The 12,654-nt window shown below is 47.9% G+C and overlaps 1 protein-coding gene and 1 long non-coding RNA gene across 2 annotated transcripts; one reads left to right on the top strand and one right to left on the bottom strand.

The window, feature by feature from the left end:
• Nucleotides 1–896: 896 nt before the first annotated feature.
• On the bottom strand, nt 897–1,562 carry LOC121026838 (H/ACA ribonucleoprotein complex subunit 2-like). The gene is made up of 2 exons (XM_040469656.1): nt 1,316–1,562; nt 897–1,236 (listed from the first exon to the last, which is right to left on the bottom strand). Exons 1-2 carry the CDS (start codon nt 1,473–1,475, stop codon nt 1,163–1,165), a joined length of 234 nt encoding a protein of 77 aa, XP_040325590.1. The 5' UTR covers nt 1,476–1,562; the 3' UTR covers nt 897–1,162.
• A 133-nt stretch (nt 1,563–1,695) lies between these two features.
• Nucleotides 1,696–9,765, top strand: LOC121026839 (uncharacterized). The gene is made up of 4 exons (XR_005788459.1): nt 1,696–1,930; nt 6,662–6,836; nt 8,683–8,848; nt 9,632–9,765. It is a non-coding gene; the product is annotated as an uncharacterized LOC121026839 (long non-coding RNA).
• The last annotated feature ends 2,889 nt before the right edge of the window (nt 9,766–12,654 follow it).

Genomic DNA, 12,654 nt, shown 5'->3' with positions numbered 1-12,654 from the left:
AGGATGAGGCAGGTCATGTGTCTAAAACAAAACTCATGATCTTCCCTCTTCAGCTGGAATCCATACCTCCTCATTGCATGTCCGAAAGTCCTCTCAGATCCATCCACTTAAATTCTATCTCAGCCACCACTAACCTCATCAAAATCACCCCCACCTCCTCTAGACTACAGCAGTCTCCTATCTCAATTTCCTTGTGTACTCTTGCGCCCCTGATCCTTTCCAGAGTTGCCAGAAAAATCCTAAGGGTAAACAATTCTGTCACTCCCTGGCTTTTAACCCTCAGTGGCCTGCAAAGCTGAGCATGAAAACTAAACTTACCACAGCTTACAAAGCCCCATGAGAAGGTAATACTTCTGTCCTCCACTATCCTCTCTCCTATTGTGGCACCCAGTACCTTCTGGCAGAACCCCTGCCCTCTTGGTCAGACTTCCCACTGGGCATCAAATAACCCAGGACTGTTTATCTCTTGAGCACCAACAATGTACCATATACTTCTAGGGATAAAGCAACGAGAGGCTTTATCCTGTTTTCAAAGAGCTTACTGTCTGACCTGAGTGGGAGATCCTGGGAATAAGTAAGTTTCAGATTCTGACAGATGCCAAAAAAGTAATGAAGTCATTCTCACTACACCCTGTATACTCCTTCAGTTATCTCAGAACTTTTAATTTTATGTGTATTTGATTAAAGACAGTCTCCCCATAGCACAGTGCCCGAAAAAGAATATAGACAATAGTCTATGAGTGAATGAAGCTGGTGTCTACCCTAAGTGAGTAGGCTTATACCATTCACTTCCCCAGTACTCACTTTCCCAGTGGTGTTACTTTTGCGCTCTTGTAAGTGATGTGATGTACCCACTAGCTGTATTGAAGGGAAGTCACGGGCTGCTGATTATTTTCCGTATGTGGGGCTGAATCCGATCACTTTTTTTTTTTTTTTTTTTTTTTTTTTTTATGTTTAGAGGGAGAGAAAATCACAAGCAGGCTCCACGCTGTCAGCACAGAGCCTGATGTGAGACTCAATCTTACCAACTGAGGTTCAACCGACTGAACCATCCAGCGCCCTCCCCCGCTTTCAGCCGACTTTTCTCAAACACCTACTTGGTAGAGATACCTGTTATCGTTCAGAAATGCAAAATCCAGCGGCGGCGGGGGGGGGGGGGTCCTTACCCTTTCTCGCCTTTGTTGATAAATTTCTGAACTTCCTTCACCCCGCGCCGAATCTGCTTCTGCTTCACAGCTGCAACGACAGAAGAATCAGTGTGGGGGTCTCGGCCCACCACCCGCGCCACCACCGGCCACCGCGGCGGCTGCAGCACCTTTCTTGATGCATTTGTAGAGCTTCCGCGTGAGACGGCGAGAAGCCAGGGGCTGCGCGATGGGGTTCAGATTCACTAGCAGCTCGTGGTAAGTGCGCTCCCCGAGGCAAGCCTCCGCCTGAGCCTCCGGCCCGTCTGGATCTGCCTTTATTTTGGTCATCGCAGTAGCAGCTGCTGCAACCGAGCCCGCAGCAGGCGAATCCACGCGGCCCGAGCCTCAGGAATCACTTCCGGGTCACCCCGTTCTGCGTAAGCCTGTCATACACCCCAGCCAATCGGGAAATGAAGTCTCTGACTCAGACCAATCGTTGACACTCAGACCCTTAAATACAGGCCAAACGGGGCGGAGTCTCGGTCGGAGGGCGGAGCGGATAGGGGCCGGGCGAGGGCGGGAAGTGACTAGGGCACTGGCTCCCGCTGGTCTGAGAGTCCGCCTCACCGGTACTGGGAGCGGCGAAGGAGGCAGTACCTGCGGGGGCGAAACCAGGTCTCAGGACTGGACCCTTCCTTGAGGGGCGGGGTCTGCGGCCGAGCGGAAGAATGGTGAATCCAAACCGCGGTAGAATCGGATCGTCAAATGGTCCTGGGCGAAGTGCCGCCGGTGCCGAGGTTGAGGTAAAGCTTCACGCTGCCAAGGGCCTCTTCCGTTCTCACACAGTTTCTCACACTCTTTGTGGCCCCACTCACACTGAGCGCCTGTCTTCCCGCAGGGATCTGCTCAAATGTTACCCACGGGAGAGGTTCCCCTGCCACGCCCCCTGCCACCCCATCTAAAACTGCAGTCCCCACCCACTCCCACCGGCGCCCCCGACCCCTTTGTTTTCCTCCCAGTTCCTACTGCTGCCAGGCGTGCCGCACAATCCCCCGGCCTCGTGGAGATGCCCGAGTGGAGAGGGGGAGGAGAACGTGAGCGTCCCCGGGAACCCTGGGGCTGAGCCTTCGGGGCGCGGTGGGGGAGGTCTGCTAGTGGGCGCCCGCGCTGCAGGTGTCTGTAGAGCTTTGGTGGACGGTGACGCTGGGGCGGCGAGCTGGCCCAGACTAGGGTGGATCTTTTATCTCCAATTTCTTCCACCGTGTCCCGGAACACTGGATGGATATGAATTAGATCATTGCTACAAATTACTTGCCTTGAATCCTACGATGGTAGGCCTGACATTTTTGTGGTGGCGGAATAGGCCAGTAAGTGGAACTTTTTTTTTTTTTTAATTTTTAAAGTTTATCTAATTTTGGGGGGGGGTTAATCTCTACATCGAAAATGGGGCTCGAACTCAGAACCCTGAGATCAGGAGTCGCACGTTCTTCCGACTCAGCCAGCCAGGTGCCCCAGTAGTTGGAGCTTAAAAGTATGCAGGTGGGAAAAAAACAAAAACAAAAACGGAATACAGGTGGCTGTGGGAGCGCTGCTTAGTTAAGCCAATTTAAAAATTGAACTTTTAATCCTGTGACCAAGTGCAAAGTCATTCAATAAAAAACGAGTCGGTTGTTTACATTTAGCTTTTTTTTTTAGATTTTAAAATTTTATTTAATTTTATTATTTTTTGTTAATGCGTATTTATTTTTGAGAGAGAGAGAGAGAGAGAGCAAGGGGGGGGGGGGGGCAGAACGGCACTGAGCTGGCAGCGGTGAGCCCAACATGGGGCCCAAACCCACGAACCACCACCAGATCATGACCTGAGCTTAACAACTGAGCCACCCAGGTGCCCCTTCACTTAGCATTTAGCATTTAGATAAGAAAAATTAGGATGCAATCCATCCTACGCTTAGACCCCAAATAGTTTTCACAAATAGAAATGTCTATCAACTGAACAATGAAAATACATTATATAAGCAATAAAAAATAACATGAAAGTATACAAAATTTGTATGCACAACATAACAAGAAGATGTTTTCATTTTGGAATTCTCAAGAAAAGATAACCCCTTCCAGAGCTTTGACACTGGTAGTTACTTTCCTGCCTAGGACTTTGCTGTACCATTTCCCACCACTCCCCACACTCCCTTACACCTCCCTACACCTCTCTATACCCCCTTACACTCCCGTAGCCCACCCCCTCCCCATAGGTCCTGTAGTAGCAGTTTTGGCGGTCCCAGGGAAGTGCGTCCTAAAACTGTGAGAGCCCCCCTGTGGGCTTCCTGAACACATAACTGGCAGGGCTCTAAAGGGTGCTTTTTTTTTTTTTTCTTTTCTTTAATATTTATTTTTGAGAGAGAGAAAGCAGAGGGCACACGGGCAAGCAGGGAAGGGGCAGAGAGAGAAGGGGACAGAGGGTCTGATCCGAAGTGGGCTCTGTGCTGACAGCAGAGAGCTCAATGTGGGGCTTGAACTCATCAACCGTGAGATCATGATCTGAACTGAAGTTGGATGCTTAACCAACTGAGCCGACAACTGAGCCACCCAGGCGCCCCTGAAGGGTGCTTTTCTATTCCAGCTTCTGAGTGGTGTTCCTGTGAATGTTTTCAGCCTTGTTGGACTGATGACAATGTGTCAGAGTCACGAGGGGAAGAGGCACTGCTAGATGTGTGCATGCGGCAGGATGAACTCTGTCCAGCAGAGAATTTCATCCCCGGGAAACCCAATCTGAGTAAATGTGCCTAATTGACCTTACCAAGGTCTCAGTTGTGAAGGCCTCTCCACGATCATAAGGCAGGAGGAAGGAAGTGAACATTTATGTGCCCAGCACACTACATGGAGTATTTCCTCCCTTGCTCACAAAGAATGCCTTTATTATGCACAATTTATGGAGGCTCATAGGGTAAATAGCTCGGTCGAGCTCATACAAAGCTGGATTTCAATCCAGGTCCACTTGTCTGGAAGCCCACACTCTGCTTGGACTCTGTGATACATTCTCTGTCATACAACTACGTCATGTATTTTTATTTATTTCTTTTTTATTTTTTATATAAATTTCTTTATTTTGAGAGTGTATGTGTGTATACATGAGCATGCATGAGCTCATGTGAGCAGGAGAGGGGCAGAGAGAGAGAGAGAGAGAGAGAGAATCACAAGCAGGCTCTGCGCTGGCAGTGTTAGCCCGATATGGGGCTTGAACTCACCAACCGTGAGACCATGACCTGAGCTGAGACCAAGAGTGGGATGCTTAACTGAGCCACCCAGGTGCCCCCTACACCATGTATTTTTAAAACCAGGCTCAGACCTCTGTGCCAAATCTGAAGTGGCTTGTGTGACTTTACTGATTTTGTTCTAATGGCTATTTGAGCTCACTTGAAGCAGTATAGACTGGATGAGACCATAATAGCTTAATGGGTGTTAGATCAGGGGTCTGAAGGACAAGTGACCTTGGGCAATTCATTTAACCTCTCTTGAGGCTTTAGCACCTTGTCTGTAAAGTGAGAAAGTTGGACCCAGATGGTCTAAGGTCCCATCTTTTGAAAAGATGGGGAGGATGATTTTTTTTTAATTGTGATAAAATTTATGTACCATATAGTTTGCCCATTTAAAGTGTACAAATCAGTGGTTTTAGTATATTTTAATGAGTTGTGCAGATATCACCACAATTTGAAGACATTTACATCCCCTCAATAAAAACCCCTGTACCCTCTGACCCCCTCATTCTCTCCAGCCCTAAGCAACCCCTAATTTACTTTCTGTTCCTATAGATTTCCCTGTTCTGGACATTCCATCAAAATGGAATCATATAGCATGTGACGTTTTGTGTCTGGTTTCTTTCACTTAGCATAATGTTTTCTAGGTTTATCCATGTTGTAGCAGGTATCAGCATGTAGGAATATTATCACTTAACATTCCATTGTATTCTGCATTTTATCCATTTATCAGCCAATGGATGATTGGATCCTTTCTACCTTTTGACTGTTGTGAATAGTGCTGCTATGAACAATCATGTGCAAGTTTTCGTGTAGGCATATGTCTTCAGTCCTCATGGGTATACACCTAGAACTAGAAATCTTGGGTCTATGTTTAACTTTTTGGGGAATTGTCAAGCTGTTCACCAAAGTGGCTGCACCATTTTATATTCCTAGCATCAATGTACAAGGGTTCCAATTTCCCCACATTCTTTTTTGTTTTTTAAAGTTTATTTGTTTTGAGAGAGAGAGTATGCGCATGCAGGAGTGGGAGAGGGGCAGAGAGAGAGGGAGAGAGGGAGGGATCCTAAACAGTCTTCACACTACCAGTGCAGAGCCTGAATTGGGGCTCGAATTCACGAACTGTGAGACCATGACCTGAGCCAAAATCAAAGATGGGTAGCTTAACCGATGGAGCCACCTAGGCGCCCCAAGTATTCACTGTTAAGTTTTTTGGGTATATATGCGTACCTATGTTTGTTTACATACATTAAATAATAGAAAATGGAGGCACCTGGCTGGCTCAGTCAGTAGAACATAGGACTTTTGATCTAAGGGTTGTGAGTTTGAGCCCTGTGTTGGATATAGAGTTTACTTCGAAAAAAAAAAAATAAATAAATTAAATAAATAAATAAATAAATAAATAAAAGGGTACCTGGCTATTTCAGTCGTGGAGCATGAAACTCTTGATGTTGGGGTTGTGGGTTTGAGCCGCATGTTGGGTGTAGAGATTACTTAAAAATAAAGTCTGAAAAATTTTTTTTTTCAATGTTTTATTTTTATTTTTGGGACAGAGAGAGACAGAGCATGAATGGGGGAGGGGCAGAGAGAGTGGGAGACACAGAATCGGAAACAGGCTCCAGGCTCCGAGCCATCAGCCCAGAGCCTGACGCGGGGCTCGAACTCACGGACCGCGAGATCGTGACCTGGCTGAAGTCGGACGCTTAACCGACTGCGCCACCCAGGCGCCCCCAAAGTCTGAAAATTTTTAAAAAATTTCATAATAAAATGAATTCTATTTAAAAAATAATATAATGTACTGTTCTGGCAATTTATTTCCCCTTATCAACATATCATGGGAAATGTTTCTATTTCTACCATAGAGATAAATCTTAATTCTTCTAAGATCTTCAGCACATTGCATTGTGCGGGTTTCCATAGTTTATTTAAGTAGCCCCTGCTAATGGATTTTAGTTTGTTTTTAGTGTTTTTACTATTTTGAGTAAGTTTGCAATGAATATTCTATCTTTGCTACTTTTGTGAGTCTATCCAGGATAAATTCCTAACATTTATAATTTTGATATCTGCAGTATTATCAGGTGATCCTCTAAAGAGGTACAATTTATTGGGGCACCTGGGTGCCTCAGCTGGTTGAGCATTTGACTTCGGCTCAGGTCATGATCTCGCAGTTCGTGGATTCAAGTGATGGCTCGGAGCCTGGAGTCTGCTTTGGATTCTGTGTCTCCCTCTCTCTGCCCCTCCCCTGCTCATTCTCTCTCTCTCTCTCTCTCTCTCTCTCTCAAGAATAAATAAACTTAAAAAAAATTAAAACCAGTCTTCTGGAGGAGCAGTTCCAGCAGGGCAAGCTTCTTGCATGCATCACTTCAAGACCAGGCCAGTGTGGCCAAGCAGATGGCTATGTGCTGGAGGGCAAGGAGCTCGAGTTCTATCTGAGGAAAATCAAAGCCTGGAAAGTCAGGTAATAAAAGGTGTTTATCCTGCCCTGTTAAAAAAAAAAAAAAAAGAGGTACAATTTACAATTGTTCTGAATAGCGTCTCACCAACACTTGCCAAGACTGGGCTTTAGCGACTTTTTCTTTGTTTATGTTTGTTTATTTTTGAGAAAGAGAGCGTGAGCGGGGAAGGGGCAGAGAGAGAGGGAGACAGAATCTGAAGCAGGCTCCAGATTCTGAGCTGTCAGCACAGAGCCCCATGCGGAACTTGATCTCATGAGCCACTAGATCATGACCTGAACCCAAGTTGGCTGCTTAACTGACTGAGCCACCCAGGAGCCCCTTTTAGCAACTTTTTTTTTTTTTTAATTTTTTTTTCAACGTTTATTTATTTATTTTTGGGACAGAGAGAGACAGAGCATGAATGGGGGAGGGGCAGAGAGAGAGGGAGACACAGAATCGGAAACAGGCTCCAGGCTCCGAGCCATCAGCCCAAGCCTGACGCGGGGCTCGAACTCACGGACCGCGAGATCGTGACCTGGCTGAAGTCGGACGCTTAACCGACTGCGCCACCCAGGCGCCCCTAGCAACTTTTTTTTAGAGGGAAGAAAGTTGGTGATGATCCAGTAGGGACAAATAGTATCTTGTTTTCATTTACATTGATTTAGTTCTTGGGGAAGTTAGATATTATTTTTTTAAAGATTTTATTTTCAGGTAATGTCAGACACCCAACGTGGGGCTTGAACCCACAACCCCAAGATCAAGAGTCGCACACTCTGCCAACTGATTCAGCCAGGTGCCTCTATATTTCATGTTTTTACAGCTCATTTATGTTCTATTCTTGTCCAGTTTTTCTATATGGTGATCTCTTCCCGCTGTAGAAGAGCTTTTAGTACTTTAAGGCAAATGTCCTAGTGCTTTTGTGGTTTCACAGTTTGTATGAAAATGTTTGATCCATCAGGTTTAATGTGAGTGTTAGGAGCAAGGCTGGGCTCCAGCTTGACTTTCTTCCAGCTGGCTAAGCCATTGTCCTTCTGTCATTTATTGAATTCTTTATTGAGCCATGCATTCACTTAAAATACCCAAAAATAAATAAACCTTAAAAATTTTTTGAGGAGTGTTTGAGTGGCTTAATTAAGTGTCTGACCGCCTCAGGTCATGATCTCATGGTTTGTGAGTTCGAGCGCCATGTCAGGCTCTGTGCTGACAGCTCAGAGCCTGGAATCTGCTTTAGATTCTGTGTCTCCCTCTCTCTGCCCCTACCACACTTGTACTCTGTCTCTCTCTCAAAAATAAACAAACATTAAAAAATAAAATACCTCTGTTGGGGAGCACCTAGGTGGCTCAGTCAGTTGAGCATCCGACTCTTGGTTTTGCCTCAGTTCATGATCTCACAGTTTTGTGGGTTCGAGCCCCAAGTCTGGCTCTGCACTGGCATGGAGCAGAGCCTGCTTAGGATTCTCTTTCCCTCCCTCTCTCTCTGCCCCTCCCCTGCTTGTGCTGCCTCTCTCTCTCCAAATGAATGAATGAATGAATGAATGAATGAATAAATAAATAAATAAATAAACAAACAACCTTAATAAAATAAAATGCCTCTGTCATATTCTAGATGCTTATATGTATTTGGGCAGTAGTAAACTGCTTTGATGGCTATAGTGTTTGTTAGCTTGTTTTTGTTTTTGAACCACTTTTTAGATCAGTTTACTGATCTAAACCAATCCTAGGGAGAGACAGGATACCTGGAGAGAGGAGGGGTCTGAGAGTCAAACAGGTCAGGATTTGAATCCCAGCCATAAGGTTTTATCAGCTTTTTACCCCCTGGGCAAATTGTTTAACTTTAGGAGTTCCTGTTTTTTTGGTCTTTCAAATCAGATGAGGATTGAAGGAGATCCTGCCAGGAAAGCCCCCAGGCTGCCCTTCTGCTGCTGGTGGCATGAAGGTTCCCTCCCGGGGCCTGAGCTTTAGAGGGCCCGGGTGAGGGGTGAAGAATCTGGGAGCCCGAGGCCTGGAGGTCGGTTCCCCACCCCCAACCCTCCAGGTACAGGAATTCTATGCTCAGTTGGTGCGGAGTCCATTAGCAGGGCCTGCGTAGCCCTCTCCCCCAGTCTGCTCTTCAGAGGGAAGGCCATCCCTGTAGGTCTGAAGGGCGGCCAAGGTGTGGGTCGGTAGGTTGTGGACAGAGTGTGAACATTTGGCTTGGGGCGTCCACACATGTGCAAGTGGGTCCCTCACTGTCAGAACAGAGAGGCGTGGGTAGGAATAGAAGAGGGGGGATCGAGAGCTCCATTTGTACTCTTGCCCTGAACCTCTCCAATGTGAGAGGTGGGCGTGCTTCTTTTCTTCTTTCTCTCTCTCTTTTTAAAAATTTTTTATTTTTTGAGAGAGAGAAAGAGCAAGCTTGTGAGCAGGGGAGAGGGGCAGAGAGAGAGAGAGAGAGAATCCTAAGAAAGCTCCACACTTAGCTTGGAGCCCGCCACGGGGCTCGATTCCATGACCCTGGGATCATGACCTTGTAAGGGTTAAATTGTAGTAATAGGGCTTAACACTTAGCTTGAAAAATAACAGCTTTGTGTTGACACTGAAGGTGAAGAGATAACAGTCTTGCTTTACTCTTGGCCTTATACTCTTGTAAATTAGGCTTCACCAATTAAGGAAACAAAAGTTCAAAGAAAAGAGCATCAGAGGCAGGGTCAAGGAGATCCACTAGTTGCAACTTAGAGGCAGAAAGTCTAAAATAAACACCTCATTAGGCAACTGTTTCTAACGCATCTGGAAACTGTTTCTAACTCATCTGGAAACTGTTTCTTTGTTCTGTTCCCAGGTGATGATAAAACAATGTGATCGGCTATAAAAACTCTGTACCCCCCGCTGTTCGAGGCTGCACTCTTACCAAGAGTGTTGGTCCCGATCGGTCCGCCTTGCCTCTCATTGTAATAAACTTTGTTGTGACTGTCACTGGTGCCCGTAGCATTCTGTTTCAGAAGTCGTGTGGATGCAACAACCTGAGCTGAAATCAAGATTTGGACACTCAAGCTCAATGGACTGAGCCATCCAGGTACCCCTCTCCTTTCTCTCTTGATGACAGATTGCAAGCAGGGGGTGGGGCTGGGGGGAGTGGCTGGGAGTGGGATGTACTCATTTGTTCAACCAGCAGAGACTGGGAACTGACTGGATGTATTAGTTTCCTAGGGCTGCCCTAATAAAATACCACAAACTGGGTGGCTGAAAACAGCACAACTTTGTGGTCTCACAATTCTAGAGATTAGAAATCTGAAATCAAAGTATCAGCAGGGGCATGTTTTCTCTGAAGATTCCAGGGGAACATCTATTCCATGCTTTTCTCCTAACTTCTGGAATGGCCCCCAGTCCCTGGTGTTCCTTGGCTTGTAGGCACATCACTCCCATCCCTCCCTCCGTCCTCACATGCCTTTCCTTCTGTGCACCTGTGTTGACACGATATTTTCCTCTTCTTTTTAAAAAAATTTTTATGTTCATTTTATTTTTGAGAGAGAGAGAGAGACCTAGACAGAGTGGGAGTGGGGGAGGGGCAGAGAGAGAGGGAGACACAGAATCCGAAGCAGGTTCCAGGCTCTGAGCTGTCAGCACAGAGCCCGATGTGGGGCTCGAACCCACAAACCTTGAGATCATGACCCGAGCTGAAGTTGGTGCTGAACTGACTGAGCCACGCCAGTGCCCCAATATTTTCCTCTTCTGAGAAAGGCACCGGTCCTTGGATCAGGACCCACTAATGATCTCATCTTACCTTGATTGCATCTGCAAAGACCCTATTTCTAAATGAGATCATGTGTACAAGTACCAGGGGTTAAGACTTGAATAGATCTTTTCGGGGACACAACTGAGCCCAGCACTGGGGGCTTATGCCTTAGCGGGGCATGCGCTGGAGGTCCATGTGCAGCCGAGGGATCAGGTGAGGTTGAGACAGCCCCCAGCCCCCAGCCCCATGGGCCATCTGGCTGGGTTGAGGTAGTGATGGGACTGGAGGGCTGGGCCTGGAGAGGCTCGAGTCACTAGGCAGCTTCTGACATAGGGCTTCAGCACTGACTCTCCCACTTTCGCAGCCAGTGACCTGGGGCAGGCAGTGACATGTGGCTCTGATTTCTGGCGGGGATATAATTAGAAGGGAGATCTGGACTTTGGGAAACCAAAGGGACCCTGGGGACCACCTAATCCAGACATTTCGCAGATGGGAAGCCGAGGCAATTCCATAAGCCCCTATGCGTTCTGGTTGGGTGCTTGTGCAGGGGTGGGCAGCCCTGGGCTGTGGGCCGTGGCTCTCACTGGTGGTGGGGAAGGGGTGGCTGCTGAGTCCACCCTCAGCCCCTGAGCCCTAATCAGCCTGAAGCAGGTTCTATTCCGGGCCACCAACAAGAGTCTGAAGTGTGCTTTTCTCTTGGGGCGCCTGGGTGGCTCAGCCGGTTGAGCATCCAACTTCAGCTCAGGCCGAAATCTCATGGTTGTTGAGTTAGAGCTCCACATCGGGCTTGCTGCTGTCAGCACAGAGCCCGCTTCGGATCTTCTGTGCCCCCTCTCTCTCTGCCGTTTCCTCACATGCGCTCTCTCTCTCTCAAAAATAAGTAAATCTTTAAGAAAAAAAAAAGTGTGCTTTTCCCAGATGGGTATTTTGGTCTGAAGCTGCTTGGAGGAAGAGGTGGGTTGGGGGGAGGGGGTGTTGTCCTGTTTCAGTTCTGACTCTCACTTCCACCCTCCTGGTGCCTGTGGGTGTCATGCAGGGCTGCTGTCCTCTGTGGTCCCCCTCGGCCTCTGCCTGGCTGCGTTTCTCACCACGTGCTTCATCTGTTACCCTCTGCCCTTGGCTTTGCATGCTCTCAAAATTTCTCATCTTCTCTCTTTTCTCTTTTCCCCTCCTGTTTTGGTAAAGCTTGATGGGGTGTTAAGCGGTGTGTGTGTGTGTGTGTGTGTGTGTGTGTGTGTGTGTGTACCAAAGCTGCCCCCTTTGCATGGCACTGTGCTGCCTCCCACTGTTTCATAGGATCCGCAAGCTCCGTGGGCACATATTCTGTTCCTGTGCTCCTTTTCCACGGCCTCCTGGAGTCAACATTAGCATGCCTGCCAGACCTCGTGCCATGTTCCTTAAATAGCTCATCCCCAAACAGTCCCATCCTGGGCTCCAGCTGCAGTGTACAGCTAAGGCCAGGGCAGAGGGCGCCAGTGTGGGCACCCATGGGCTAGAAGTCTGAGCAGCCGGAGTTTTTGCAGCCGGCAGTGTCAGCACAGTTGACAAACCATCAAGAGTAGAGGGAACGTGAGGTTTGGGGTCGCTGTACTGGACTTCCCATTCATTCCAAAAGACGTACTGAGCACCTGGAATGTGCCAAATTCTGTGCTAGGCATTGGAGGGAGCGATGGTGAACTACAGGGAGAAAGTCTTTCTCTCCTCCAGAGGTTCCGGTCAGCCAGGAGAAGATGGAGCTGGAACCTGGGAGAAGCTGCTTCCTGCTGAGAGTCGCTGGATTGGTGGGGGGATGGGCGCTGGCCATGCCTGGAGCAGAGGGCGAGGGCAGCGTTGAGGACGCTAGGTGGCAGGACCCACCAGGTCGGCCACCCTCAGTGCTCATGGCGGCCATGCTCATTGTTGGGGATCTACCAGGCTACAACACAGAAAACCCCAGAAGGGCAGAGACTGTCAGTGGATCTCCATATCCCCCAAGGAGTCAATGCCCAGAAAACATTGGAGCGAATGAACTTTGTGGAGTTTTGTTTAGGTCTTGAGCTTACTGGGGGGCACTGCAGGAGTTTAAATTGGGGAGTAAGTGCGCCCGGCTGGCTGAGTGGGAAGAGCATGCGACTCTTGACCCCAGGGTT

Source organism: Herpailurus yagouaroundi, unplaced genomic scaffold (genome assembly GCF_014898765.1).
Source record: "Herpailurus yagouaroundi ecotype Mexico unplaced genomic scaffold, PumYag 162554, whole genome shotgun sequence".
NCBI lineage: Eukaryota > Metazoa > Chordata > Mammalia > Carnivora > Felidae > Herpailurus > Herpailurus yagouaroundi.
This window is presented reverse-complemented; position numbering and strand designations above follow the sequence as displayed.

What these genes read in the sequence shown, in the direction of transcription:
- LOC121026838 (XM_040469656.1), bottom strand. Translation starts at nt 1,475, where the DNA reads ATGACCAAAATAAAGGCAGATCCAGACGGGCCGGAGGCTCAGGCGGAG. An exon ending in CTACAAATGCATCAAGAAAG is followed by an intron (nt 1,237 to 1,315) that starts GTGCTGCAGCCG and finishes CTGTCGTTGCAG; the next exon opens with CTGTGAAGCAGAAGCAGATT.